This window comes from Notothenia coriiceps, unplaced genomic scaffold, assembly GCF_000735185.1.
Source record: "Notothenia coriiceps isolate Sejong01 unplaced genomic scaffold, NC01 NC01_scaffold00025094, whole genome shotgun sequence".
In the NCBI taxonomy this organism is placed as follows: Eukaryota; Metazoa; Chordata; class Actinopteri; order Perciformes; family Nototheniidae; genus Notothenia; species Notothenia coriiceps.
In genome coordinates this window covers 615526-642399 of record NW_011357795.1, presented here as the reverse complement: position 1 = coordinate 642399, position 26874 = coordinate 615526, and the positions used below count along the sequence as shown (strand labels likewise).

Genomic DNA, 26874 nt, shown 5'->3' with positions numbered 1-26874 from the left:
CTTAACTTTGCGGCCCTTACACCATTTGAGTACATGATCCTGGCCACCATCACCGCTAACTGTGTTGTGCTGGCCCTGGAGCAGCACCTCCCTGGAGACGATAAGACCCCCATGGCAAAGAGACTGGTGAGGACCAAATCATTTCTCGCGTCCTCCACACATTGATAGGATTATGAATAAGTTCACAAGACAAAACCAGAATGACAAAACGTTTATGAGAAGATGAAGTTTTGTAACTTAATCTGCAGTAATCAGATGAAGGCAGGTCCGTGATACACGTCTCTAAAGTCGCCTTCCTTTGCTTAAAGTACAGTTTAGAGATATTTGAGACTACTCCAATATCTCCTTTGGGGAAATATTTAACATTTTACTCCATTTGATTGTTATTAATGCTAGAGTTACTTGTGACTACTATTCAGATTTCAAATGTAAAATATTATCGGTTTATAAGAATCTTTGGTATAATTTTACATAAAAGTTGACAGCATTGATTTTCTGCTGCACACACATCCTCGACTGTTTGTAATTGACATATAGTCTATATTGATATACAGTATGCTTGTTTATGTGTGAAGCCTTCATTAACATGTCAAACTCAACAGGATAGAGGTGTTACTAACTTTCTACAGTCTCTGTTGACACTGACGCTTGTGCCTTATTTTCACAGGAGAAGACAGAGCCGTACTTCATCGGGATCTTCTGCTTCGAGGCGGGGATCAAGCTGCTGGCCCTTGGTTTCGTTTTCCATAAAGGCTCGTACCTGAGGAACGGCTGGAACGTCATGGACTTCATAGTCGTGCTCAGCGGGTGAGTGGCGTCCGTTGGTCTCCACGACAAACTGGAAGTAAAACATGTTTGTTGTAAACATTGTCAACACATTCATATCTTACGTCTTGCCAGGCATACTGTTCAAATCTGTTTTTGGAGGAGGAAGAAATATCAGTTCTCTAACCACTAAGTCACTAACCAACTTTTTTTTAAATCGCCTTAAACTCTGATGGCGAGCCAATGAAATCAAAGCAAAGCAATTGCTCTTAGACTTTGGATTGGCAGTAGTGTTTAAAATCTTTGCAAAGCTTCTCTCCTGTTTTTCTTCTGACTACATTCTTAGATCATTTTCAAAGAAGCCATCACTGGGAAAATCCCAGCTGTGACTAATACCATTACAGATGGCTCACTTCCATGTCAGCCATTCACTCCAGAGTGGCAGCATGCAGGACACCAGGACATTAACATTATTAACTACACCAGTATTTCTCTTACTATAGCTATGCCTCCTCTGCAATAGCGCTATTACATAACTGTTTTAACAATGATCAAAGTGTTGTTTTTTACAATGTGGCAAATTGCGGTTTGTTGGGCTAGTTAAAGTACGGGATTGACTATATAGAGAAAAAATTAGATATTAAGGGCACAATTTACGAGTGCAAGTGGTTTAAATGATGGCCTAAATTGAATTTGCTTGTTCCCGTGTTTCGATTTGTCGTCACAAATTCAATGATTTCATAATTCTGGAGTGTACAAGGCCAGCAGCTGCCTCCTGCGTAAATCACTTGTCCTTGTTTGCATGTAGAATGGATAGAGAATTTGTTCTATTAGCTATACTTTTGCTTGCTGTCGATCTATCAAGACAAGTCATGGTTACTGCGGGAGTTTTGTACTTGAAGCTGGTGCACTGCACTTAAAGCATTGTGGAGAAAGGCTGTCTGCTGTACTGGCACTGTACTTATCTTCTGCACACAAATGCTTGACCTCCTCCTTTCCTTCTATACGTCTATGCCTGGATTTTTATGAACTAAAACAAAGTCATGCACTTCAAGAAAATAGTGCAAATAACGTTATGGAAAAATGGCAGCTTGAAATGGACTGGCTTTCAGTAGCTCTGCTTACCAGCTAGCTACTTGTATTGAACCATTAGCTACTTGTCTCTCTTTATACCAAAAGAAATTACCTTTATTACATTTTTGGTTCATTAATGTTTTCTTAAACTTATGTAGTAATTATTCACCTTTTCACCGTTCGAAGCTATCTTCTGTTCCAGTAGCTTCTGTTATGTATTTATACAGGGTTTCTTTTGATTTGTCATTCAACACAACTGAAACATGGCATGTTTTTCTTTATTCTCAGCAACATTTATTTTAAAAACAATTATTATCTTGCTAGCAATAAAAGGATCTGATCATTTGTCTTAGAGCCCAGGCAAAGCAAACCCTAGGAGAGCAAGTGATAGTTGTAACGCTGCTGAGGTGGAGTTTGGCTTTCTGCACAGGAGCAGAGGACTAGTGAGTAAGTGTTCCACTAATGTACTGCTGTGTTTGATACGAGTAGCTAGAAAAGGTCTGGTTCACAACAGATGCTAATAGGTTATGTTGAGACCCTTCACTATGAACAAGGGGTATCCACTACCTGTTTGATGGTTAACAAATCACTGGATACTGAATTTAGCAATAAGTTATATCATCAGAGTCAATCATCAATTGTCTTTGCTCCAGTCTCTGAACAAAGGTTTGAAGGTATCAGTTTCCTCAGAATATGCCTTTTATGGTTTTAGAGACTTAATAGGATAAATTGTACCCGAATGTACCAAGGAACACGGAAAATATAAACCTGGTTGTGGGAGAAGTACTCCGATGTTCAAATTAGGTAAAATAAATAATAACACAATGTAAAATGATAAAGTCCTGTAAGACTTTACTTAAGATTACTTAATTCCTTATAAATATATATATTATATTATTGGATTATAATTATTGATTCATTTATGCGTTCAACACTTTAATGTTGCAGATAGTGAAGGTACAGCTTGTTTTTAACTTATACTGACGGATAGTTTAATATGTAATAATACATCATTAATAATGTATAAGTTGTTTATTTTGGATCTGAATCTGTAATGTAACTAAAGCTATGAAATGAATGTAATGAAGTTAAAACTGCAACATGTAGTGGAGTAAAAGTATAAAGTAGCATAAAAGTAAAGTCGCCGATAAATATAAATATTCCAAATGTTACAGAGAGGGTTTAAATCATGCCTAATATGTGTGTGTGCTCTTGAAGGTAGGCGTCCAAATGCTGTCTTTTAATTCTGGATTTGGTTCGACTCCACGATGAATTACAAACTCCACTGGTTGTATGAGAGTGCAGGGGAGGGAAAGTTTAAAATGAATGCTCAACAACTCATTGTGCAATTAATTTTGACAGAATTCATTTTTACTTTACCAGGCTGTGGCTGGTGGACCGAAAGATTCATTTGGAGACACTGATTGTCAAGTCATGTCGGTGCATTCATGCATGTGACGCTGCTTGTGTCAACGTTTATCAATGTTGTTGCCATCGTGCTTGTTCTGCATTGTAAAGGCGTTCAATCCCAATGGTTAGCAATGGTGACCCTAATATTCTTTACTGTTATGTTGTTGTTAATCTTTCTCCTTAAGCATATATATTAACACCCCATACATCCGCGGAAAAGGAAGTGTGTGTTTCCATGGCACAGTCAGGCTCTGCAGTCAGCGATAGGTGGGTGGATAAGTGGCATGGCAGTTGTGTCTAAAACATGCTTTGGTTCACCCCCAGGACCTCTGTGAATTAAATGTGAATGCAGCGCTGTTATGCGAACACGTTTTAAAAAACAGATGGATCAAAGGGAGTAAGAGAGAAGAAAGGAGAGTGGAAACAAAGGGGAGCAAATGGTGATGGAGAGTCAGGAAAAAACATATTGAGAACACTTTTGTTCCCTTTAAGACATGGGTTAAAGGGAATTAGTTGTGCAATAGTTGTGCATTGTTTTGCTTGATGCTTTTTCTGGTTAAGTGTACAGTATTCAGCATTCAGGGGAGATTGCTGCTGGCGTGTTGACATCTCATTTCAACCTGACACCCACAGCTTTCTCTTTCTCAGTATCTCTTATTTCTCAGTCTATCTTCCTCTGGCTGTCTTTCTCTCTCTGCCTCTTACATAAAAGGATCATCAGCATCACGTTTGCAGACCAGTTAGTGCCGGTCTAAACAGCTGTGTTATTGACAGATTCCTACTGAATACACAGGTTATTTAGTCCGTAATAATAATGTCCTCCGAACAGTTGTTCTCTTAACAGTGCTGGTTGATTTGGTATTCTCTGTTAAGCACCAGTCATTGTTTGCTGCAAAACATTTTGCTTTCGGTTTCTCAATAATCGGCTTGTTAGCCAAAAATAAATGAAGAAATGTTTGGTACAAAAAGCATCAGCTCGTTGTTCACTAGTTGTGAATTTAAAACAGTTTGGGACTTACAGTGCTGGACTGAGGAAACGTGTCGTCAGTATAATTATCTTTCCTAATCCTTCATAGGCAATTTGTGATTAAACCTTAAAATACTAGACTAGAAACTATGAAGATGCAAATGTTTCATGTACATTTCCAAGCAGGTTTTTTTATTTGTAAGTAAACACAGAGTATGGTGTTTCAACAAAGTGTGGCTAAATAAATACACTCCTTGTACATTTTAGCGCTTGATTTGTTCTGTTGTAACCGTCCAGATATTCACAGCTGCAGGAAACTGTCCTATTTAACCGCCCATCAAGCATACAGCAAGTGAGTGTTGCCTAAAATAGAGATTTGGCGTAGGATATCACTTGAAGGCCAGTGGTGCAAGTTGTGTAACAGTTTCATTGAGTTCATGGAGGTCGGAGCAAGCTGTGGACCCAATTACAGTCCTCCAAACATCGCTGCTGGGAACATGTGAAAGTGTGTGTCTTACATAAAAATCATTGTCAAGGATACATTTTTAATATTTATTTTCTCAGTTAACTGATTTATTGTTTGCCCTCCACTACATGTTATATAAGAGAGACAGTAAGGGATTTATTCGAGGTGAAAATGCCACGAGGAAACCAGGAAATATTCACATTTGAGTGGGTAGAATTTTACCTGCTTATATTGTTTGTTGAATTAAGGTTCTGTGGATCGACAAATTATAACAAACGTGTGTCTGTGAAGGTCAAGCACAGCATGAATTACAGCACACTGTGCACAAAGCAAAGACATTATGATACTTTACTAATTGACTCACACAAGTCAAATAATATTCATACAAGTTTTAAGCTTTGAGTCTTAACACAAGATAGGAGAAAAGTGTAATCATTATTGTTTTTGAGGCCACCAGAGAGCAACATTTTGGTAAAGCTATCAATGCAGTTCACCTTTAAGAGGCCAGGAACTACATTTTTTAAATATCAATGAATCAAATGATATTGTGAAAGGGTTCAATCCCACCCAATCTGCAGCTCCCTTTTATGGAGGTTCTTACCGGGTTTTAGCTCATTGTTTAGCTGTCCGGCAACTACACTGATTTGGATCAGTATCTCTAATAGTGTCTTTTTGGTGACAGCTGTTTTCCTGCTCCGCTGCCGGCAGAATGCAGACACAGTTAGCAGCTAGCTGGTGAACATAGAGGAGCATTTAGAGACACAGATATTACAGTCAGGAGTTGGAGAGCAAAAAATGAGCTAAAATAGATTTAATGTTTTCATCAGGGGGGCAGAAACATGAATAATGATAATAATATATAATAATAATAATAATAATAATAATAATATACAATAATAATATTGCCCCATTTTTGCTCAATGTGTCAATAACAAAAATGTTTGTTAACCGTTTTGCTATACCGACTTAGAAGGCTGCCCCCAAGTGACCAAAACAATTGTAACTGTAGGTTTCATGAGAAACATTACATGAGGATAGACAGTAGTGCCTCACCCTGAATAGCTGATGCATTTGATTAAATAGTCTGAAGTCTGATCTGTTGCACCTTTTACTATACTGACAGGGTCACCAAAAAATGACTCAACTGTTGAAGTTAAGCTCTTGAACTGAGAAAACGACTGAGTGTAAAACACACACAGTTGTCGGTGTACTTTCTGCAGCCGACAGATCATCTTATCAAATTCCAGACACATCTGGTAACTGATGACCTGGTTTCCTGCCACCAGCCTCTATGACATGTGTCATATAGGCCAGTGGGGAATCAAATCGAGGCCACTGGGCCAGCGCTGGCGGCATTCATTCCATTTTCATATTATTGAATTGATAGAAGGGAATCTGCTGGGACATTGAGCTCAATTAAAATCCTTAATCTGGGCAAATAATGTGTAGCAAAAAGGACAACAGCTAGATCAATTTACGCACAGACCAATTTAAATCGGGGATTTCTAAAATGGTCGATTATATCCTGCGGCAAGCAGACGGCACATGTGGACTTGATGCTTTGATTAGAAGTAAAATGTCTGTGCATCACTCCACTTTTAGGGCTGATGATGGCACATGCTGTTTCTTGTGAACCTGTTACCCTCATGTTGTTAGGTTATTTCCGACATCTCCCTGATATGTATCCCCAGGTGTCACTGTCAGCTTCCCATCATGTTGTGTTACAGATGTCTGCTCTCCATTGTTGCCCCACTCTGCTGTCGCTCTTACACAGTGTGACACCTTGCTAAAGTCGCTGCTCTTTATACAGGATGAATAATTCAGCTAGGTGGGAGTTGGGAGTGATTCATTAGCCATCTGGCTCAAAGACAGACACACAGGAGTGAGTCATTGGCCACCTTCACCTCTGGACTGATTGGGCGTCACAAAACTGAAACTGAAGGCAGCGTTTGAAGATGGGTGGGGTCCGAACAAGGGAGTTTGAAGTTGCAAAGTGGACATAGGTCTCCACAACATACGGCACTTGATTCGGCATTGCATCAAGTGTGATTGCAGTGCTGGTTTAAAACTGCCTGGCCCACCTTCTCTGTGTGTCGTGTTAGTTTGTGGTGATGTTAGTAACGTGACTTTATTACCATCCACAGCTGGTATTGTTTATGTATGTCAATGTGTCTGTGGACTGATTTTTGTGACTCATTGCAACAGTGTGTTGGTAAGATGGTAGGGAAAGTAGGACAACAGAAAGCAGTTGGCCCCCCCACTGTACACACTTGGATGGTTTCCAGTTCAATAACATACACTTTACAATATGAGTTGTTTTGTAAATTCAAACTTAGAATATATTTTCGCTTTACTACAAAATTACAATCGGCTTGCACAACGCCAACTAGTTATTACAAAGAGTTTAGTGGTTACAAAACTCACTGAAACATGACTAAATGTTGTAATGGTGCAACTCTATCAAGTGACTAATGTATTAGAATATGTTACTGGTGCAACACACTCCTGGAGGCTTTGGCTTCAGGGAAATGAGTCAATGAGTCTGATGTCACTCGCTGCGGCACATGAGGCAAAAATATTTTCCAAGAAATTAAGATTTAAACTCTTGACAACTTCATGTGTATTATGCAAAGTGTTTAAAATATCAGCTGCAGTGGTCTCCACTCTAAATATAGTCTCATAATTGAACTGAACGAACAATAGAGCATACAGTCCCAGGTGGCTGTTCTTTGGGAACACATACACCAGCCCATTATTCTATGACTAATCATGAATACATCTTTTTTTTTTGTATGTAATCCCAATTCAACAGAGCAGTATTAGCGTTGCCATTAGACACACGATGATTTTTTGTCTCCAGATTTCAATCAAAGCCATTAATTTGTTGACGCATAATGTTGACGTTGACTCAGCTGCACATTACCATACAGAGCTGTGTGAGCGGTGAGCAACGTGATGCTGCTGATTGCTGTAGTTTTTGGAGGCGTTCTTGGTGTAGGTGGAGGTGTGTGGGAGAGCCTGCATTCTGTGCATGTAATGAATTCAGCCTCTCCAGAGCCAGATTGGTTTAAAACTGTGCAACAGTGCTTCACTTAAGGAGACAAAGAGGAAGAGATTAGCCTCTCAGTATGAACATGAACTCGCCGCTGAATCGTTGTGTGTGTGTGTGTGTGTGTGTGTGTGTGTGTGTGTGTGTGTGTGTGTGTGTGTGTGTGTGTGTGTGTGTGCTCTGCTTACTGAAAGCCCCGACAAAGTGATACATTTATTCTATTACAATTTCTCTCTGTCGGGCTCGTTTTCACTCCCGCAAAACTGGATGTTTTTGGAACTATGTTTTGAAATGCAGGATAAACTTGGCCAATTAAGTTAACCAGAAGAAATCAAAGATATAAACTGAAACATACTTACAATAAGAAAAGAAAATGTTAACATAAATACAACTTTAAATACAATGTTGATTCAAATTCGGTTTTTGAATGTAATTGGCGCTGCTGTCCGAACAAGGTGCAAGGGGGAACGACTTGTAGTATGCAAAGAGATATGAAGGATCGTAAAGACCTGATAAAGCGCTATATAAATACAGTCTATTTACCATTTTACCATTTATCAATCTCTTGTTCTCAGTGTTTGGAATGCAAGCAACTCTTTTTCAGAGGATTTAAGAGGTCAGGCTGTCTCATGTACAAGAAGGTGAGCAATATATGTTGACGCTCCGTGATTAACTGCGTCAATCAGAAAACAGCGGATCATAACTTACTTGTGGTGAAGTCATTATTACATTCAAACCTATCTTGTCACAAAGTTGATGTAAGAAAACAATGTTTTAAACTGACAAAAGTATATGTGGGGATGCTTCACAAGATACCACAAACAGACACAAATATTTGCCTTAATTTTGAGCCTCTGCTGAGCTGCTGTGCTCTAAAGTGCAGCCTTGAAGGAGTGCTGCTGCCTTTGTTCTGTGTGTTTGGTTTGAAGGCTATTTCCGCAAACTCCCACTCCTCTGCTCCCGTACCGTCTCAGTGTCTCTCGCTGTGTCATCTCTTTGTCTGGCACTCACTCACTCACTCACTCACTCACTCACTCACTCACTCACTCACTCACTCACTCACTCACTCGCTTAATTAATTGACAATAGTTTGATTTGATATGCTGCCCTTGATAGCTATCTGGTTATTTTAGTGTAGAAACAAATCTCTCAAACAAAACTATACCTTCCTTAGTAATCTGACAGAATGGCATATAACGTGCAATATTTACTGGTATGTAAATAAGGATACAGTATGCTCTGATTTATACTTACATTCGACTGATCGCCCAACTAACCAATTATTTCTAACACATAAATAATACTGATGATGTCATATTCCTGAAACAGAAAATGTACAACTTTGAGTCAACATTAAAACAGAAAAATGTGGCGTTTGAAAGTCACTACAATGTCATTTCCCAGGTTGTAAGAAAATACGCTGTCAGGTAGTATTTGGCTACAGCATTTTGCAAACTTGGCCTGTACTTCATTATTAATTGTCTCTATCTTTGGTACATCAACATGCCTTCAGTATCCCTTTAATATCTGTGTTTGCCCAACTTGTAAATATCAGTTTCCCCCCAGAGTAGTCCCCAGTTTTTTCCAAAGAAATGAAAGAATTTAATGTGGTTGGTCTATGAATAGAATGAATAGGCAACGAAGGATAGAGGGTGTATTTTTTTCTCATACTGATATTCTGAACAATCTGTGCTGTTGTATTTGCTGTAAAGTGTCTCTACTGTAGGCTATTTTTATTATATGTACAGCACTTTGGCTCGACCAAAAATCGTTTATAAATGTGCTATATAAATGAAACTTGATTTGATTTGATGAATGAATCTTGCTACAACACTTCCTGTGAATTCTCCTAAAAACCTAGTGTAGTATACCTGGGGAGGTTTTGTATTGGGTTGTTTTAAGTTTAAAACATCACGATCAATTGACTTCTTTATTTGGATTACTACTCCACCACCAAAAGCATTCCTTTGTGATACAACACTATCCAACATTAATAGCCCTATAGAGTTCACATTTTAATGTGGAAATAAAATGTACACACACTTAGGCGAAATAATGCAATTTTTTTATAAATCTTTTAGATGATCTACAATTATCGTTTTTTCAGGTTTTTCTGAAGAAGTGTGAACGTGGCCTCACACATTCACTCGCTCATTCGGCCTCGCTCCCTCCCACTGCTTTCAGGAGAGATTCTGCGTGGGCTTACACTTGAGTTTCTGCCATGTGCTTTCTACCCCCTGCTTTCTATCTCTCTCTCCACACACACACACACACACACACACACACACCCTCCCCCATAGTTTCTAACGCCGTCCTAAGATATTGTGAGTTAGTTATGGTTAAACAGAGAGAAATCTGGGGATAATTTGCATTCCTTGGATAATTTAAGTTAATTCAATTATTACTTGAATAAACAGTTGACATTGGCCCTCTGACAAAGTGAAAAGCTTTAATGCTTGCGGTTCATCGAATTGGCTCGATTGATCTCACCTTGAATATATGGAAAATGTGTGGCAGTGACATTGTAGCACTTTCTCATCATTATGTTCTACATCTTCCTCTAATTTAAATTAATATAAAGCCGTATTTGTTTCCATTGCTACAAGAATCATTCACCTTCATGATTTGCGGTGTATCACGGTAAGAGATTGCCTGCAGGTTGCTCGTGTTGTTGTTTCATATTGTTTGTGTGTAGGTGGAGGGACTTCTGTGTGTGTGTGTGTGTGTGTGTGTGTGTGTGTGTGTGTGTGTGTGTGTGTGTGTGTGTGTGTGTGTGTGTGTGTGTGTGTGTGTGTGTGTGTGTGTGGGTAGATGTGAGTAGATATGCCTGCCAGGTTTAGCTGTGCATTCTTTGTCTCTCACCGTACGAGTGTGGTACATTTAATGGATAGACGGTACCCTCTCAATGGTTGCATTGTTGTCAGCATTACATCCAATCAGTTTGTGTTTCTCCTCTTCCTGTCCTTGAGCTACATCCTTTTTGTTACCTTTCACCTATTTCTGTGATTAAATGTATCCAACGACACAGATGTTTACATTAATCTCAAGAAAGCAAAGAGCTGGGCTAGATTGATCTACTAATGTATCTACTAATGTATCTACTAATTTATCTACCTGCACCATTTTCTCAATTTTAACCCACATTTGTTTTCCTTTTCAGGCCGGCACAAATAGATATTACTTGAACTCTCTTAGCAAAGTACAGTACCACTTTGCAATAAGACTACCCTTATAAAGGGTTTACAAATAGTTTGTAATTCATTTATTAATTAGTGAGCCCACATTTATCTGTACTGCTAAGTCTTATATTGGCTACCTAGCTTACTTCGTCTTCTTCATCAGCCAGCATCCTTGGTATCTGTAATGGTTCTTAATGATTAATAAAGTGTTTACAACCTAATTCATAGCCTAATTATAAACCCTTTATGAACCTTTATAAGGTTAGTCTTATTGTAAAGTGCTACCCAAAGTACTATAAGAAATATAACAATGTAGTGTTTGCCAAGCAGCCCTACACCATCACAAATATCTGTGTATTAAGTATACAGTGTGTGTGTGTGTGTGTGTGTGTGTGTGTGTGTGTGTGTGTGTGTGTGTGTGTGTGTGTGTGTGTGTGTGTGTGTGTGTGTGTGTGTGTGTGTGTGTGTGTGTGTGGTCCATCAGGATCATGGCCACTGCTGGAGCCCACATGAACATCCCCGTTGACCTTCGGACCCTGAGGGCGGTGCGAGTGCTGAGACCTCTTAAACTCGTCTCGGGGATACCCAGTGAGTCAGCCACTGATCCCTGATCCTGCACCGTGAGGTCGAACTAACTGATATAAATGCAAATAACACATCATTATTCTTTGCAAGTAAATGTCCGGACGGTTTCAGCTGGCGTTTGAGAATGTGTCAGTCATCTTACATTTCCTAATACTACTTGAAAAAAAATGTGTTTACAAAACATTCAGAAAATTGCATTTGTTTTTGCAAGAAGGTGCTCAATCCCTTTACTGTGAAAGGCAGACCATCGATACAAGTGTAGGTGCATCATTTCAAGGTTTAAGATGAATGTTGAAGTCCTTATGAGCTTGGAGCCTGTGCATTTTGCAATGACACTAAAGTCATTTTCCAAAACACACCAATGTATTCAAAATCTATGGTGTCTGATTAAAAACCTGTGAAACACAGCTAAGATATGTAGAAACATTTCGGAAAGCAGGTGTCTTGCAGTTTATTTTCCATTCTTAACAGCTCATAACTGCATTTATAGTTACAAGACTGCATTTTGTTATTCATCTTGAGGGAGTTAGGTGGAAAGAAAAACTCATGGCAGAGTCTGAGGCTACTGAATATGTTCTCTTAAGTCTCAAGCTGAGTTTGGCAGGACTTTACTTTTAAAGATTCAACTGCTATCACTGTGGTGATACAAACCTATGTTTTAGAAATACAAAATATACTGTATATGCAATTGAAATAACTTACGTTTTAGTGCAATTAGCATTAACTCTTAATGAGCAGAGGAGAGGCACTGACAAATACATTTAATTTACAATATTGCTCGGAAAACTACTGTGTTGTTATCCCTGACTTTTTCTTTGTGAATGCTTCAAGGCCTGCAGATTGTCCTGAAGTCCATCATGAAGGCCATGATCCCGCTGCTACAGATCGGCCTGCTCTTGTTCTTCGCCATCCTCATGTTCGCCATTATTGGTCTGGAGTTTTACAGCGGGAAGCTTAACCAAAACTGCCTGCCATCTGTCGAACTCCTTGGTGCGTTTCTTTGTCTTATGGAGCAAGGAGGGCAGTCATCTCTCTTGCTAAAAGAGTGTGAAAGTAAATAGTTAGACACGAGTCAAAAGCTTTGGATTCGGTCCTGAATTGGCAGATGTCTTAAAACACTTTCTCAAATATATTTTCTCATTGTGTTGGGATCGTCCTTGAATTGTTGTCTCCTTTTTTGTTTTGTTAATCACTGATTCAATCTGGATTCAATCAAAAGACATTTCCGATGTTTGTAGGGGGGCAAATATTGTCACTAAATCAAAACAAACCTCTTGATGTCAGTCTGTCAGAATTAGAATAAAAGGTTTAATTCATATTCAAACAACAAACGTGTTCACCCTTTAGTTTTAATGCTTAGAAGGCATAATGATGTCCAACAGCTTAAGGATTCATTTTGGCTTGACTACCTCTCCATCTGTGTGCACCTTCTGTCCTGAGAATGCTTTTAACACAAAACTGAAGCAATTCTCAAACGTTTTTCGATGATTAATTATTCACTTTGATAGGTTAGCAGCAGGTACAGTACACCAAAAGTGGTTTGCTGAAATGTCTCAAGTAGAGGGTGGGAATATCTTTGTTTGAGACTCTGAGTCTTTCATAGATTACAGAAGCAGCGAGCTAAGAGGTATTATTAGATTTGTTGCTGGCTAATTTAGCTAGTGCTTAATTACTCAACAACTACTCTGTAATCACGCGCCACACCATAGCATTTATCTCCCAGCACCACTCAAAGATGGTTTTAAGATTATAAACCGAAATAAGTATAAACTGTATTTAGAACAGGAAAATCACCCTTTTTAATTTTCTAATATTCACAGAATATTCAAAGTTTAAAAATACCCTCCAGACATGTTTTAATACAAATATTGACATACAATCTCATTTATGAACAGAAGGGGACTTTAAGATATATTTGCCATCACTGCAGAATGCACAATCTGCTGTAAAAGTCTTAGAATAAATGACGTGCGATAATATCCAGTAAAAAGATCATACATTGTTCAGAAACTATGTGAACTCAGTGTTTCTTTAGCGTGTTGTTCTGTAGAGCTCATTCTTAACAACAAAATATTTGTTGTAAATAGAACAAGTTGTGGTTACAAACACACAGGATACACAAAATAAAGTTGAATAAAACAACGACAGCCATCATGAGAGTTTGTGGTAATAAAAAAAGCTGTGTCCGTAACTATATGTTTCCTTTCTCTGTAGAAAATCAGACGGTTGACTCGTCAGAGTTGGCGTTCGCCTGCGGAGTGAGGAAGTGTCCGGAGGGATACGAATGCAACGACACCTGGATCGGACCCAACGACGGCATCACGCAGTTCGACAACATCCTGTTCGCTGTGCTCACCGTCTTCCAGTGTATCACCATGGAGGGATGGACGGCCGTTCTCTATAATGTGAGCTTCAGTTCTGCTGAAAGGAACGAACCTCAAAGCATCAGGAGGTTGTTGTTTAATGACATGAATGTAATGGGTTTCAGACCAACGATGCTTTGGGTACCACATGGAACTGGATGTACTTCATCCCTCTCATCATCATTGGCTCATTCTTCGTGCTGAACCTGGTTTTGGGAGTCCTGTCCGGGTGAGTGTGACTCTTCCTCTGTGGATAATAACACAGGTGTTTAGGTCTGTATTACATTTGTTTTTCTGCTTCCTTATTCAGAGAGTTTGCCAAGGAAAGGGAGAGGGTGGAGAACAGGCGGGCCTTCATGAAGCTTCGCCGCCAGCAGCAGGCGGAAAGAGAACTGAACGGCTACAGAGCCTGGATAGACAGGGCAGGTACTGGGCAGCAGAACCACTTCACTCCTGCACACACACACACACACACACACACACACACACACACACACACACTCTCTCACACACACACACACACACACACACACACACACACACACACACACACACACACACACACACACACACACACTCTGTCTCTCTCTGTCTCTCTCTCTCTCTCTCTCTCTCTCTCTCTCTCACACACACACACACAGATGTTTAATTACGTGGAGGAATGGATGGACAATAGGTCCCCCACCCCCGGTACATAGAGTAAAAACTAGAGCCACACATTCTGGGCGACATTTTGTGACTTTGCTTTACTCTTTTGTAGTTTTGCTGTCTCTTTGTGGTGTATTTGTCTTTTTTTGGTTGTTGTGTGTCTTCTTTTATATAAGTGTTGCGTCTCTCATTGGTCTTTTTGTTATTGTTAGCATCTCTTTTTGGTTCATTTTGTTTATCCTTGTGTTCATTTTGTGACTAATTTTGGTATTCACGATCTCTATGGAAGGTTTGTTTATTTTTTTGGACTTCCAAACAAAACATTTTAGAAAGTAACTCTGTAAGCACACTAGTAGTACAATTTCAATGAAAACGTGCTTAAACTGTGTGAAGCCAAATGCCTTTAAAGGAACTGGGATTTAGTCTGTGAAATTTATTTACTGTTGCATTATGGTCAGGCTTTTTCACAGCTGATTTCGTAAAGCTATCTCCCTGCAACAGACACACCGTTTTTGAATCTACAGTACAGTATTTCCCTTGAGTTGCACACACACACACACACACACACACACACACACACACACACACACACACACACACACACACACACACACACACACACACACACACACACACACACACACAGTGGTGTAATGGCAATCTACATTGCGAGTCTCCCACGCAAGTAGAGGGTGAGAAAAGGTTATACTGACTCACTGACTACATTTTTGTGCACACCCATTGGTTTGTGTGTTTACATGCATGTGTGTGTGTGTGAGAGCTGCGGTACATATTTATGTGTACATGGATGTGGGTGAGTGTGGGAAGGAAGAGAGAGAGAGATATTGCGAGAAATGAAGTGAGAATAAGAGCTGTTTCTCTAAAGAAGGTCATAGCGGCCTCTCAAAGTTACATTCACATCAGTTCCTGTAAATATTAGCAGACATCCTAAAGAGTACAACCATTCAACGTATATTTTCATGCCTGATCATTCAAATTGTGCCTCTTTTAAAGCAAATAAATCTGTGTATAACTTCAAGTTTTATGATATTACAGAGGAGGTTATGCTGGCAGAGGAGAATAAAAGTTCTGGGAGATCGCCGTTAGATGGTGAGTTCACACACCTTTGGATAATCACTCCTACTTACACATGGATCTGTGATGATTCAATATTATATAACGGCCCAAAAATATAATCTGTCTTGTTGGATTCAACTGTTTTACTCAATATCTACTGTATGTCTAGTAACATGTCAAAGGCACTTCTTTGAACGCTGGCTTAAAGTACAGCGGTGGATAACCAATGATAATTTCATTTTGCTGTTTCTCCTTTTCATTTAAAATATAAAAATGTATTTTCAGTGCTAAAGAGAGCGAGTAAGAAGACTGGTGCACGGAGAGGAGCGCCAGGGGACGAGAAGTATACAGACATGTCTACTGCCAGTGAGTATAACTTTGTTCAGTTACTCACACAACCTTCAGAGCAGACTTCTTCTCCTAAGTCACATACTGTATTTTTATCCTACAGAATACCACGTCCTTACTCTCCTGAACTCATTTTTTCCATCTTTCTCTCTCAGGCATGTCTCGATCCAGGATGAACTTCCGCAGCGGCCGGCGAGGCCCAGCAGCCTACCTGCGGCGTAAAGAGCGCATGTTACGCATCTCCATCCGCCGCATGGTGAAGACGGACACTTTCTACCTGATGGTGCTCAGTCTTGTGGCTCTCAACACCATCTGTGTGGCCATCGTCCACCACAACCAGCCCGACTGGCTGACCATCTTCCTCTGTGGGTTCACTTTTTACATCAAAGTATAATCTACTGCTTTACAAATAATTCAGGTCAAAAATGTGATTTAATTGTTTTCTCCTCTCCAGACTATGCAGAGTTTGTTTTTCTGGGGCTGTTTTTGGCTGAGATGTTTTTAAAAATGTATGGTCTGGGTTTCCGGCTCTACTTCCATTCATCTTTCAACTGCTTTGACTGTGGGGTGAGACTTATATTACATTCTGAACAAGAAAAAAGTAACTCAAAGAAATGTAGTTCCATATCACGAAGAAAGAGTTGGATTTCTGTTGCAAAATGAGGAATAATTAGCTAAATATTTCGTACTTTCGATTATTGTAAGACATGTTTTGTATCATTCAAATATAAGAATGTAAAACTAAAACATGACGACTATACCTAGCACATTAAAACACATGCATAATAAGGACCTTGTATTATCAAGTCAACATTAAAGACAGAATCACTTGTTACACATTACAAATTAACAAATAACATTTTGAAAATAGCACAGACAAAGTTGAGACACCACAACCCTGAGGAATTTGTTGGGAGAGTGCTATCACATCCTCAAACAAGAAGCTTGGTCAGCTATCTTTAAGCTCTCCTCAACCCCAAATAAGGCTAACAAAGGGGTTAGCATCAAAACCTGTGCATTGATTTGAGAGCAATAAAAACACAAATATAAAAAAGCACACATCTTTTCTCATTTACTCTAGATATGATGTTGTTGTTGTCAAATAGTTTCTGGTCACATGGAGCCTATTGGACATGATTTGTGATTGCTGTCATGTGTTTCAGGTCATTGTTGGCAGCATCTTTGAGGTAGTTTGGGGCTTCATCAGGCCCGGCATGTCATTTGGGATCAGCGTACTGAGGGCGCTGAGACTCCTGAGAATATTCAAAATAACCAAGTAAGGAAGACAAAGTGGATTTTGGAGTTCTGATGTATTTGTGTAAATATTCCCACATTGTTCTGACAAAAAAACATGTGATTTCTTTTTGATCAGATACTGGGCGTCTCTCAGGAACCTGGTCGTGTCCCTTATGAGCTCCATGAAGTCCATCATCAGCCTGCTGTTTCTCCTCTTTCTGTTCATCGTGGTGTTTGCTCTGCTGGGGATGCAGCTTTTTGGAGGAAGGTGAGTAAAAGGACTTCTAAGCATCCTCATTTCTTAAGTTATAGAGGACCTCTTTATTTTCTGGTCGTGATTGTTGATGCCTAATGTCATAGAAAATCTTAAGCTACAAATCAGATCGGGCAATGTAAGCTACACACCCTGCAAACTGTTACAGCCGTTTCTTGAATGATGAAGAGGAGAGGAAATGACATGTCCAGATAAAAATAGCTCTGCTTCCTCCTCCTCTTCTTCCTCCTCCATCTTTTCTTCCTTGGTTGTATCTGACCCTGCTTTCTATCTTCCTTCCCTCTAGGTTCATCTTTGAAGATTACACTCCCACCAACTTTGACACGTTTCCAGCTTCCATCATGACAGTGTTTCAGGTTTGGCTCCCACAGATCCCCTCATTCTGCTTGCTCTCCATGACACATTGCACCCTGGGATATTTCTCACCCCAGGCGCAGATTAAACAACTCTCCTCACTCGCTCTCCACCCCCTGCCTCCGCTATCATCCCACACAACCATGCACACATATGCGCACATGAATATCAGAAACGTGAATAAATCCACATCAGATCCGCTACAAAAACCAACCGCACTTTGAAAGAGTGTTTTGATCAACACAAACAGTAATTATCTTTCTCCTTGACAATTTAAATACCATATCTTGAACGGGTTTGCATACAGGGAATGCAGTATATAGCCTGCTCGGGGAATTTTTAGGCAGATCAAATATGAGCAACGTAATTATTTATGTGCATTTGCCTATAGATTCTGACTGGTGAGGACTGGAACGAGGTGATGTATAACGGGATTCGCTCGCAGGGTGGAGTGCAGTACGGCATGTGGTCATCAATCTACTTCATAGTGCTCACCCTGTTTGGAAACTGTATCCTTATTGACACTGTGGATTCTTTAGTAAAAGCTGTGATACTGCAGTGAGTGGTATAACAGTCCATCACAAATACAAGTGCTGCATTCAAAGTTTGTTGTTCTTAACTGCTTTCATGACAGACACTCTACTGAATGTCTTCTTGGCCATCGCTGTGGATAATCTGGCCAATGCACAGGAACTGACAAAGGTCTGAACAGTTTTTACCTCTGTTTTTTTTTTATTTAAATATATTTATCGCACACATTCAATGATGTATGTTAAATGTGTAATAATGAATAGGTTTATGCGTCCTTTAAATGTGTATTTATCTTTATTAGGATGAAGAGGAGGAGGAGGAGTTCTTCAACCAGAGATATGCCAGAGGCAGAGATGGCCTGATATCTGAGTAAGTTATTGCTTAAGAGCTAACAAAAATGAGCTTTTTAGGAAGTTCTTAGTCGTGAGTGTGGGACTGCTTCTCAGATAAACTCTCATTGGGCTGTATTTGTCACGACTCCTCAAATTGTTTTGTGTTTTTGCAACAGATGCAAGTAGTGAATTCAAACTCAATGTTTGTGGGAGAACTGGTGGTGATCCTGAATTTGATCATCATGCTGCTTCTATGAAAAAGTGTCAAAATCAATTAGGGGTAACAACTAAGATCAATATTTATGCCAGTGTGTGTGGACTCTCTGAGAACCAGTAGGTGTAACTGAGGAATGCTCAATCTGGTCTTCAGTGCCTCCAGGTGCATGGTGAATGAAACGCTAGAAAGGCTTGTTTGAGGCATTGATGACATAACTCTGAATGGTTATTGGTTGTGCCTGATTTAGAAGCATGATCTCTGAGACTGGTTTTGCAGCATATATGAAACTCCTTCTGTAACATTCTTAGCCTGCGAGCGGTAATGGGCAGCCTCTCTTGTTGTAAATGAGATTCTTCACTGACCTCCCGCTCCTCCTGATGACCTGGTGGCTTTCCCACAGGTCTAATAATCCAGTAAGTCATGAGGAGGGCAGGAGGAAGTTTTCAAATATCTTTGGGAATAGTTAGAAGTCTCAGTGTGTCAATCTACTGGGAGGAGGCACACTTTGGAGTTTGTGTGTCAAATGATGACTAAGAATCCCTTCTTGGTATGACTCTGTGTCCTCAGTGTCACCACAGTGACAATGGAGGAGCTGTTAATACTAGATGTCGCATCAGCGGCATTACTAACGCAGAGTGACCCATTCTTAAACACTGATTACTAAAGAGTATGTACTGCAGGGACATTAAGCTCAGGCCTGGCAGCTTGATTAGGACTCAGATCATGATTTAGCATGTTTTACACCATTAGCTACACATTCTGAGTATTTCCATTTGTGGACAGAACCATATGAAAATCAACTTGCAGAAACTAACTTGAAATTAGTGGCAGTGTTTTTAAAGTCTCTGTGATTGTTTTAACCTTTATTAAGTGTTTAAAGCCTCTGAAAGCTGGTAATAATATGAATGTTTACACGATTGGTTAGTTTTAGTTAATAAAATCCCGGCTGAAATGATGGTGCATCCTTCAAACTCCCATGAAACTCATGAAACCATGTAGTAATGATGAATAAGTAGCATATTTCCTAACAAAATGACAAATTGCATTACAGACAAAGTAAAACAAGTAGGCACTATTTAACTCTATTTAACTTAAAAAGTGAAAACACATGCAAATAATCACCTCTACGTACGACGACAGTAATGGTTAATGACTCTAGCTGTGACACTGAATGTATCATTTGTCTGTTACATATTTGAATGTTAGTCTTGTACTTGTTGCAGCGATCAAGATGCTATTTCTGATGTGTATTACAGTGTTCTGCTGCTTCCATCACGTTGTCCTGTTTTATGACTGTTATGTGGCACTGAGCAAAATGTTGTGTATTTTGACGCTCCGTCAGATTCTGAACCAATTTGAACCCTTAATTGACAAAACTATTTAATGGTAACGGCCAAACAAAAATGAAAGCTTCCAGATATTATGAATCTTAAACAATTGATTATAGTCCCTTCTGGGATAGATGGATAACTTCACATACACCTTTTATACACACATTTTGTTCTGTGTCACGACAAATGTTCTGTGTATGTTGTAAAACACTAATGTCTTGTTTTCAAATAATCACTCATTGATTACACGGACAACAAAAGAATCTGAACACCAGTAAGTATACGTGTATGCATCTCTGTCTCACAGAACTCCTCCCTTAAGTTTTCCTACTCAATTTGTGAGATTCTTTTCCACACTAATTCCTGCACTTTATCTTTTTGGTTCTTGTGGTTTTTGGTTCTTTTTATCTGTCCCTACCTCTCAGGTATCTTCATTTTTTTAATTTTTGGATGTATTTGTAGTTTTTAGCTTGAAGTAATTTGCATATTTTTCCATGGGACTCTTTTTTTGTTACTGATTTACTAACATTATAAATCCATAGAAAAGGTCTGTCCTTTTCTTGCAACTTTTATTTGATTTGTTTGAGTTTTCTTTGATCAAACTGGTATGCTAAATGGACACAAGTCTTGATGTTGCTTGTCACCAATTCCTCAATTGTTGCCTGTTGCTGCCTCACACTAATATGAAATACATTGATGTCCTTAGTGGGAGGAGAAGACCCTACCTATACAGGAAACGAGCCATCCACCGAGGCAGACCTAACTTCCCAGAGGAGCCCGAGGACAGGTCGGGGCCCCCAGAAGAACAGCCCCTCAAGGGCCCCAATGCCTTCGTCAGCCGCCGCGAGAGGAGGAGGAAAGTCCACATGTCGGTGTGGGAGCAGAGAGCCAATCAGCTGCGGAAACGTCGCCAGGTGGCCAGCAGAGAGGAGCTTCTTGCAGGCCCTACTGAGGACACAGAGGAGACTCCCGCCGTCCCCCTCCCCGCCTCCGAAGCCACCCCGGGTCAACTGCCCGAGTCTGTGGGGACGCCCATCTCAGACACCCCGGCGTCCGTCACCATCGCCATCCCCGAGCCCCCGGGATCAGAGCCTCTGGTTAACCTGAGCGAGGAGAAAACAGGAGGAGGTAACCACCGGGCGGCAGGCGGGGGCCGGCACAGGATGGCCCGGAAGTTCAGACCCAGTCAGGGGGGGGAGGACGGGGCCCGGCACAGGAGGCACCGTCACCGCGACGCTCGCCCTGAAGCCAAGAGTCTGGACTGCACCGTGTCGCCTCACGAGGTGCCGCCGGTCAAACGGTCCCACAGCCAGGAGGGGGTCCTGGACGAGAAGGAGGAGAGGGACGAAAGAGAGGGGGCAGAGAGAGCAGAGGAAGAGGAAGGGTCCGTCAAAGAGGATGGGGGAACATGCATCATCAACCCATACGCAGAAGTTGGAGAAGAGTGTCAAGGGTAAGGAGGTTTTCATGTGTTTCTTGTTAAAGGTTTAACAATCTCATGAACTTTAGCATTTGTTTACAAGTGTTTTGTATCCATTGTCTTGTTGAGAGTAATTCTCTGGTACAGATTATTTTAACTGGAGTGTGACTGAGTATTTGTACTTAGCACAAGCTTTAGATGAGCCTGAAGGTAATGTGGTTTAAACAAATGTTTTAAGACAAATTATAACAATTGTGAAATAGATAATATGACATTTGTCTTGGTTCTTGAATGTAATAGGATAATACACCCCACTATATAGGGGAGATTTCAGTAAGAATTGGTTGACATATGGAAATGACTATCTATAGTGACATGCTGCTAGCTAAAAATCTTAGGGGGGGATTAACATTTTGATCAAAATGCATGTTAAAGTGTAAAGAAGATAAAGATAGAAATTCAGCACACACGGTTCTCTCTAAAGGGACGATTCCCGAGTCAAAATATTTATGTGTTCTTCCCCATTTCAGAGAAACTGCTGACCCTCCCCAGTGTGAGCAGCTGCTGGAGCGTCCCTGGTCAGAGCAGGGTGACGGAGAGCACACAGACCAAACCCTCCCAGTGGAGCCCGCCCTAGAGGCCACAGAGTTCAGTGTGAGGACCATCGAGTCTGAGAGCCGCCATGTCTCCATCAAGCGTGCCAAATCCGACCCGGCGGAAAGCGTGGCCATCGAAATGTCTGCACAACCGCTGCTGGAGCTCAGGCCCATGACAGGTAGCTGTGATCACTCCTCACGGCACTCACGCTGCTTTACTGGGCATCGTAAAGTGGGATTTAGTGTCGGTATCACTATGGATCACCGTGTGTAGGTGTTTGACATCTGAGAAGAGTGCCATTGTTTCTTCTTGATGAATCCATTGTGCCGGTGACTCACATTGTTCTTTCTTTATCATAGCTGTCCAAGCACTTTATTCTCTGCTCTTGCACCTTTGTCTGCGTTTTAGTGAACAGCAAAGAGTTGGAGGCGTACAATTCTGAACAGACAGACAAAGAGAACGATACCGAGGATGATGAGGAAGAGGACGACGACGACGACGACGATGAGGAGGATGATGAGGATGAGGAGGAGGAGATGGAGGAACCTCCGACTCCTCCCAAACCTGTAGCTCCAGACAGCATGTTCATCTTCAAGGCCTCCAACCCGTAAGATGCTACAGAATCCACTAAATCACTGAATATCACATGATGTGCTGTAGTGTTTGCTTCCTCTTTGTGTGCGCACCACATTCTTACATCGCCCCCCCCCTTCGTTGATACGCAGAATCAGGAGGATCTGTCACTATATGGTCTCTTTGCGCTACTTCGAGATGACCATCCTCCTGGTGATCGTGGCGAGCAGCATAGCACTGGCTGCTGAGGACCCTGTGTGCACCAACTCCGACAGAAACAAGGTGAGATCAGAAGACAGAATCCTAAAGAAGCTTTTGTTTTATTCATGATCTAAATTTAGATGTGGGATGATCAATTGCATGTAGGAAGAAAACGTTTTACTAGTCTCTTTTAGGAGTGCATTTTAGTACTTTTACACTGAAGGACGGGGTATGGGAGCGTTTGGCAAATGAACGTGTAACCTCACAAAAGCATTTGAATTTTTAACCTACAAATGCAGGTCAAAATGTAGCATTTAAATGTAATAGACAGGGCAATTTGAATATTCATTACTAGCCTGGCAATTATCTGACCATATTAAATGGAAAATGGAGGAGAAAGCCATTTGATTCTTTATTTTCGAAGATTAAATCCAACGCTAAAATGATCATTTACATTTGAGAATTATAAAATAAAGTTTGAATATTTTGAGATGCGTTATTTAATAGGGCTGCTCAATTAATCGTATTTTAATCGTATTTTAACGCGTGATTAGCAACGACGCGTTCGTGTGTGTGTGTGTGTGTGTGTGTGTGTGTTTTTTATTATTATTATTCTTTTTTTTTTTAATAATTTTTGTTTTGTTTTTCAGTGGGTTGAATTATACTTACAGTTCAGGTTAATCAACTGTTAAAAACATACTGTTCAACTTTGTTTCTCCAATAAATTCATGTTTTCAAAGCCAATGAATAATCGCATTTAATAATCGCAATTACAATTATTGACCCAAATAATCGAGATTATGATTTCTGCCATAATCGAGCATCCCTATTATTTAAGCAACAGTTGACACAGGAAGTGGGAAACGTCTGGATGTTCTGATTCTTTCTGACTTTCTGAAAAGCTGAAAGACGCCTTAAAAAATCAGTGGATGCAGTGGATGACTATTCGTTAATTTCATTTGGTTTTATACTTCTTTAACTAATAAGAAGTTTGTGAGCACTTATTGACTTGTATTGACTTAACACCAGAGCATTCTGATGTTAATACACTGACCGCTGCCGCTATTATTAAATGAATTACTGACCAAGTGTTAATCCATCTATCCTCCAGGAAGCAAATATTTCCATATAACACTGAAAAAGACAGAAAGACAACAATTACTCACTCTGAAACACAAATGACAATTTTCAGGTTTACTGTTTGATCTCAATTCAACTTAACACTGTGTCAGCAACAATGTGTGGTGACACCTTGGTTTCACACACATTCTACTTGAGAAATAGCTGGGCACTTTGTTTTTCACAACTCCCTGTCACTGGAAGTGTCAAGAGTAACCAAATAAACACAGTGTAGTCATTTCTAAACTTTAATATCAGAGAGCCAGACTAAAGATCTACTAAGGGCACTTAAAATGATATTAAAAGGTTTCACACCATCGACTGGATTGACTAAATTCCCATATGTGCTGCAGCAAACTTTGAATATGTACTACTCTTGAAGAAGTACAGAGACAGACTCAACACCTCCTGAAAATCTAAATGGACGCTATTCTGATCAAATGTACAAGTAAAAAGTAGGAGCGGCTCACGACCAAAAAAAGCTGAATTAAAATGTGGTTGTTGTTGTAACAGCTCAAGACAGATCTTGGGAAACAGAAATAAAATAGTATAACATCTGTTTGTATCATTTGCTGTTAACGTAAAAAGTGTGCTGATTTACATGCTGTGACAATGCGTATGCGGTACATACATGTAGAGTATGTATCCTCAGAATCAATAACCTTTTATTTGAATTGACATTTTTGGCTACATTTTCCAGGTCCTCCGTTATTTCGACTACGTGTTCACTGGAGTGTTCACCTTTGAAATGATCATCAAGGTCAGCCACTGAAGCATCTCTTTTCTCCATTTATATTACACCAATCCTGAAGAACATGACGTTCTCCAAATGTTCTGTCCCTGTGTGTATTCAGTCTTTTCACTTGACATGTCCCTGTGGGTGTTTGTCCTTCAGATGATAGACCAGGGTCTCATTCTGCACGATGGCTCTTATTTCCGAGATATGTGGAACATCCTGGATTTCATCGTGGTGGTGGGAGCTCTGATTGCTTTTGCTTTAACGTGAGTCACAACAGTACGGTATATAGCCTGCCGATGACTAATGACTGACTCACTGCGGTGTCCTTTTCTAAACATACAGTATGGTTATTTACCACATTCCCCCAAAGATGCCCTTTTGTAGCTTCAAAAATAAATGTTGCTACAGTTAAAAACGGCAAATATAGAAGCATGCATGGCCCTGTGAAGTGTGTTACTCAGATTTAAATGTCACCATGAGCCTACAACATGAGGAAAAAGTACATTTCTGTGTATCTTCGCGCTATACATGGGTGGAGTGTGAAGCTAAAAAGCCTTTTCAATATTTATATTTGTCGTAGTTCCAAGCATGAGTGTGCCAAATAACCTTCTGTGCCTCTGGTTGTACTGCAGAGAATTGTACTGTATGTTAATTTCTCTGTTGTGAATATTGCTGTGATGCTCCAAGCTTTGCTCACAGTGAAATCTCTCTTTATGTCTCAATCTTTCTCTGTTGTTCCTGTGGATTTTATCACTGTTGGGGGCTACCAGGAATGTGATGGGGTCAGTCGCACTAAATGTTCGCATCTCTCACCATTTTCTTATGTATATCTCTCTTTTTTTTATCTATGTGATTTTTCCTTTTGCATTCAGTATGTTTTTTTGTTTTTTTGTTATGTCTTTTTAATCTCACCAAACCGCAGAGCCAGACAGGTAACAGGTAACAGCTTTGATCATTTGGGCACGCTAATATATCATTACGTAATTCTGTCCCTTAATTACAGTGTGGCAATATACACCCGGGTGCAAATAACATCTGCCTTAACAAATGGGACCCTCAAGTCAGGACCTTTTTTTCTTCTGTAATCAATTAAATATACAAATTGCAAAGTGATCAAAACGTCCCCCCCTGCCACCTGCTGGTCTCCGTACAAACACAGTCACGGTTGTGTGTTTCATTGTTTTTTTTGATATGCACCTTTTTCTTTGACTATGTTTTTATTTTTCACCGTTTTTGATTGTGTCTGAGCCATATGTCCATGTGCATGACTTTGAGTTCACAGCTTTGTTCCTGAGTGCTGTATTTCACTGTCCACAGAAACAACAAAGGCAGAGACATCAAGACAATCAAGTCTCTCAGAGTGTTGAGAGTTCTGCGACCTCTTAAAACCATCAAGAGGCTTCCTAAACTCAAGGTGCGATGTTAACATCTGCAGGAAATCTCTAGTATTTTATTCTTGGTGTTATTTGACAGATCTCTGAAAGATTGATATTGCTTTGCCATTCCTCTTTTTCTTTCTTCTCCACAGGCTGTTTTCGACTGTGTGGTCACATCTCTGAAGAACGTCTTCAACATCCTCATCGTGTATCAGCTTTTCATGTTCATCTTCGCCGTGATCGCCGTGCAGCTCTTCAAGGGGAAGTTCTTCTACTGCAACGACAGCTCCATGAATTCAGAGAAGGAATGCCAGTAAGTGCACGTATCCAAACTATTGGTGGTAGAAGGAAGCAAACCTTTTAACCAAAATAAATGATACCACAAAGTTGAAATTATATAAATAAACGTCCTGTTCAAACTTTTGCTGTGAAAGTGCATAATTATTAACATCATGCATTAACACTTTAATGTTGCAGCTGGAAATAGAATATATACTGCACTATATTGCACTTTATAGAGAGGCAAAGTCCCTCCCTTTCCGGTGGACCTCCATGGGACCTTATTTCGGAAAAATTATGTATTGAAGTCAATGGCGAGAGAAAGATTATCTTTTGATCCCGTTTGAATTCTGCCACGAATTAC

The 26874-nt window shown here is 40.1% G+C and overlaps 1 protein-coding gene across 1 annotated transcript in view; it reads left to right on the top strand.

Moving 5' to 3' along the window:
- Positions 1-26548, top strand: part of LOC104955991 (voltage-dependent R-type calcium channel subunit alpha-1E-like) — a 31170-nt gene extending 4622 nt beyond the window's left edge. Inside the window, exons 3-28 of the mRNA XM_010783411.1 lie at positions 21-126; positions 668-807; positions 11395-11498; positions 12327-12485; positions 13710-13900; positions 13984-14087; positions 14169-14284; positions 15563-15616; positions 15869-15949; positions 16087-16296; positions 16386-16498; positions 17095-17207; positions 17304-17435; positions 17728-17797; positions 18187-18304; positions 18430-18497; positions 18628-18695; positions 20913-21659; positions 22157-22401; positions 22632-22830; positions 22949-23078; positions 24817-24876; positions 25012-25118; positions 25626-25637; positions 26173-26269; positions 26384-26548. Of these exons, the coding sequence (XP_010781713.1) occupies positions 21-126; positions 668-807; positions 11395-11498; positions 12327-12485; positions 13710-13900; positions 13984-14087; positions 14169-14284; positions 15563-15616; positions 15869-15949; positions 16087-16296; positions 16386-16498; positions 17095-17207; positions 17304-17435; positions 17728-17797; positions 18187-18304; positions 18430-18497; positions 18628-18695; positions 20913-21659; positions 22157-22401; positions 22632-22830; positions 22949-23078; positions 24817-24876; positions 25012-25118; positions 25626-25637; positions 26173-26269; positions 26384-26548 (3709 nt within the window). The remainder of the gene's footprint in view (positions 1-20; positions 127-667; positions 808-11394; positions 11499-12326; positions 12486-13709; positions 13901-13983; positions 14088-14168; positions 14285-15562; positions 15617-15868; positions 15950-16086; positions 16297-16385; positions 16499-17094; positions 17208-17303; positions 17436-17727; positions 17798-18186; positions 18305-18429; positions 18498-18627; positions 18696-20912; positions 21660-22156; positions 22402-22631; positions 22831-22948; positions 23079-24816; positions 24877-25011; positions 25119-25625; positions 25638-26172; positions 26270-26383) is intronic.
- The last annotated feature ends 326 nt before the right edge of the window (positions 26549-26874 follow it).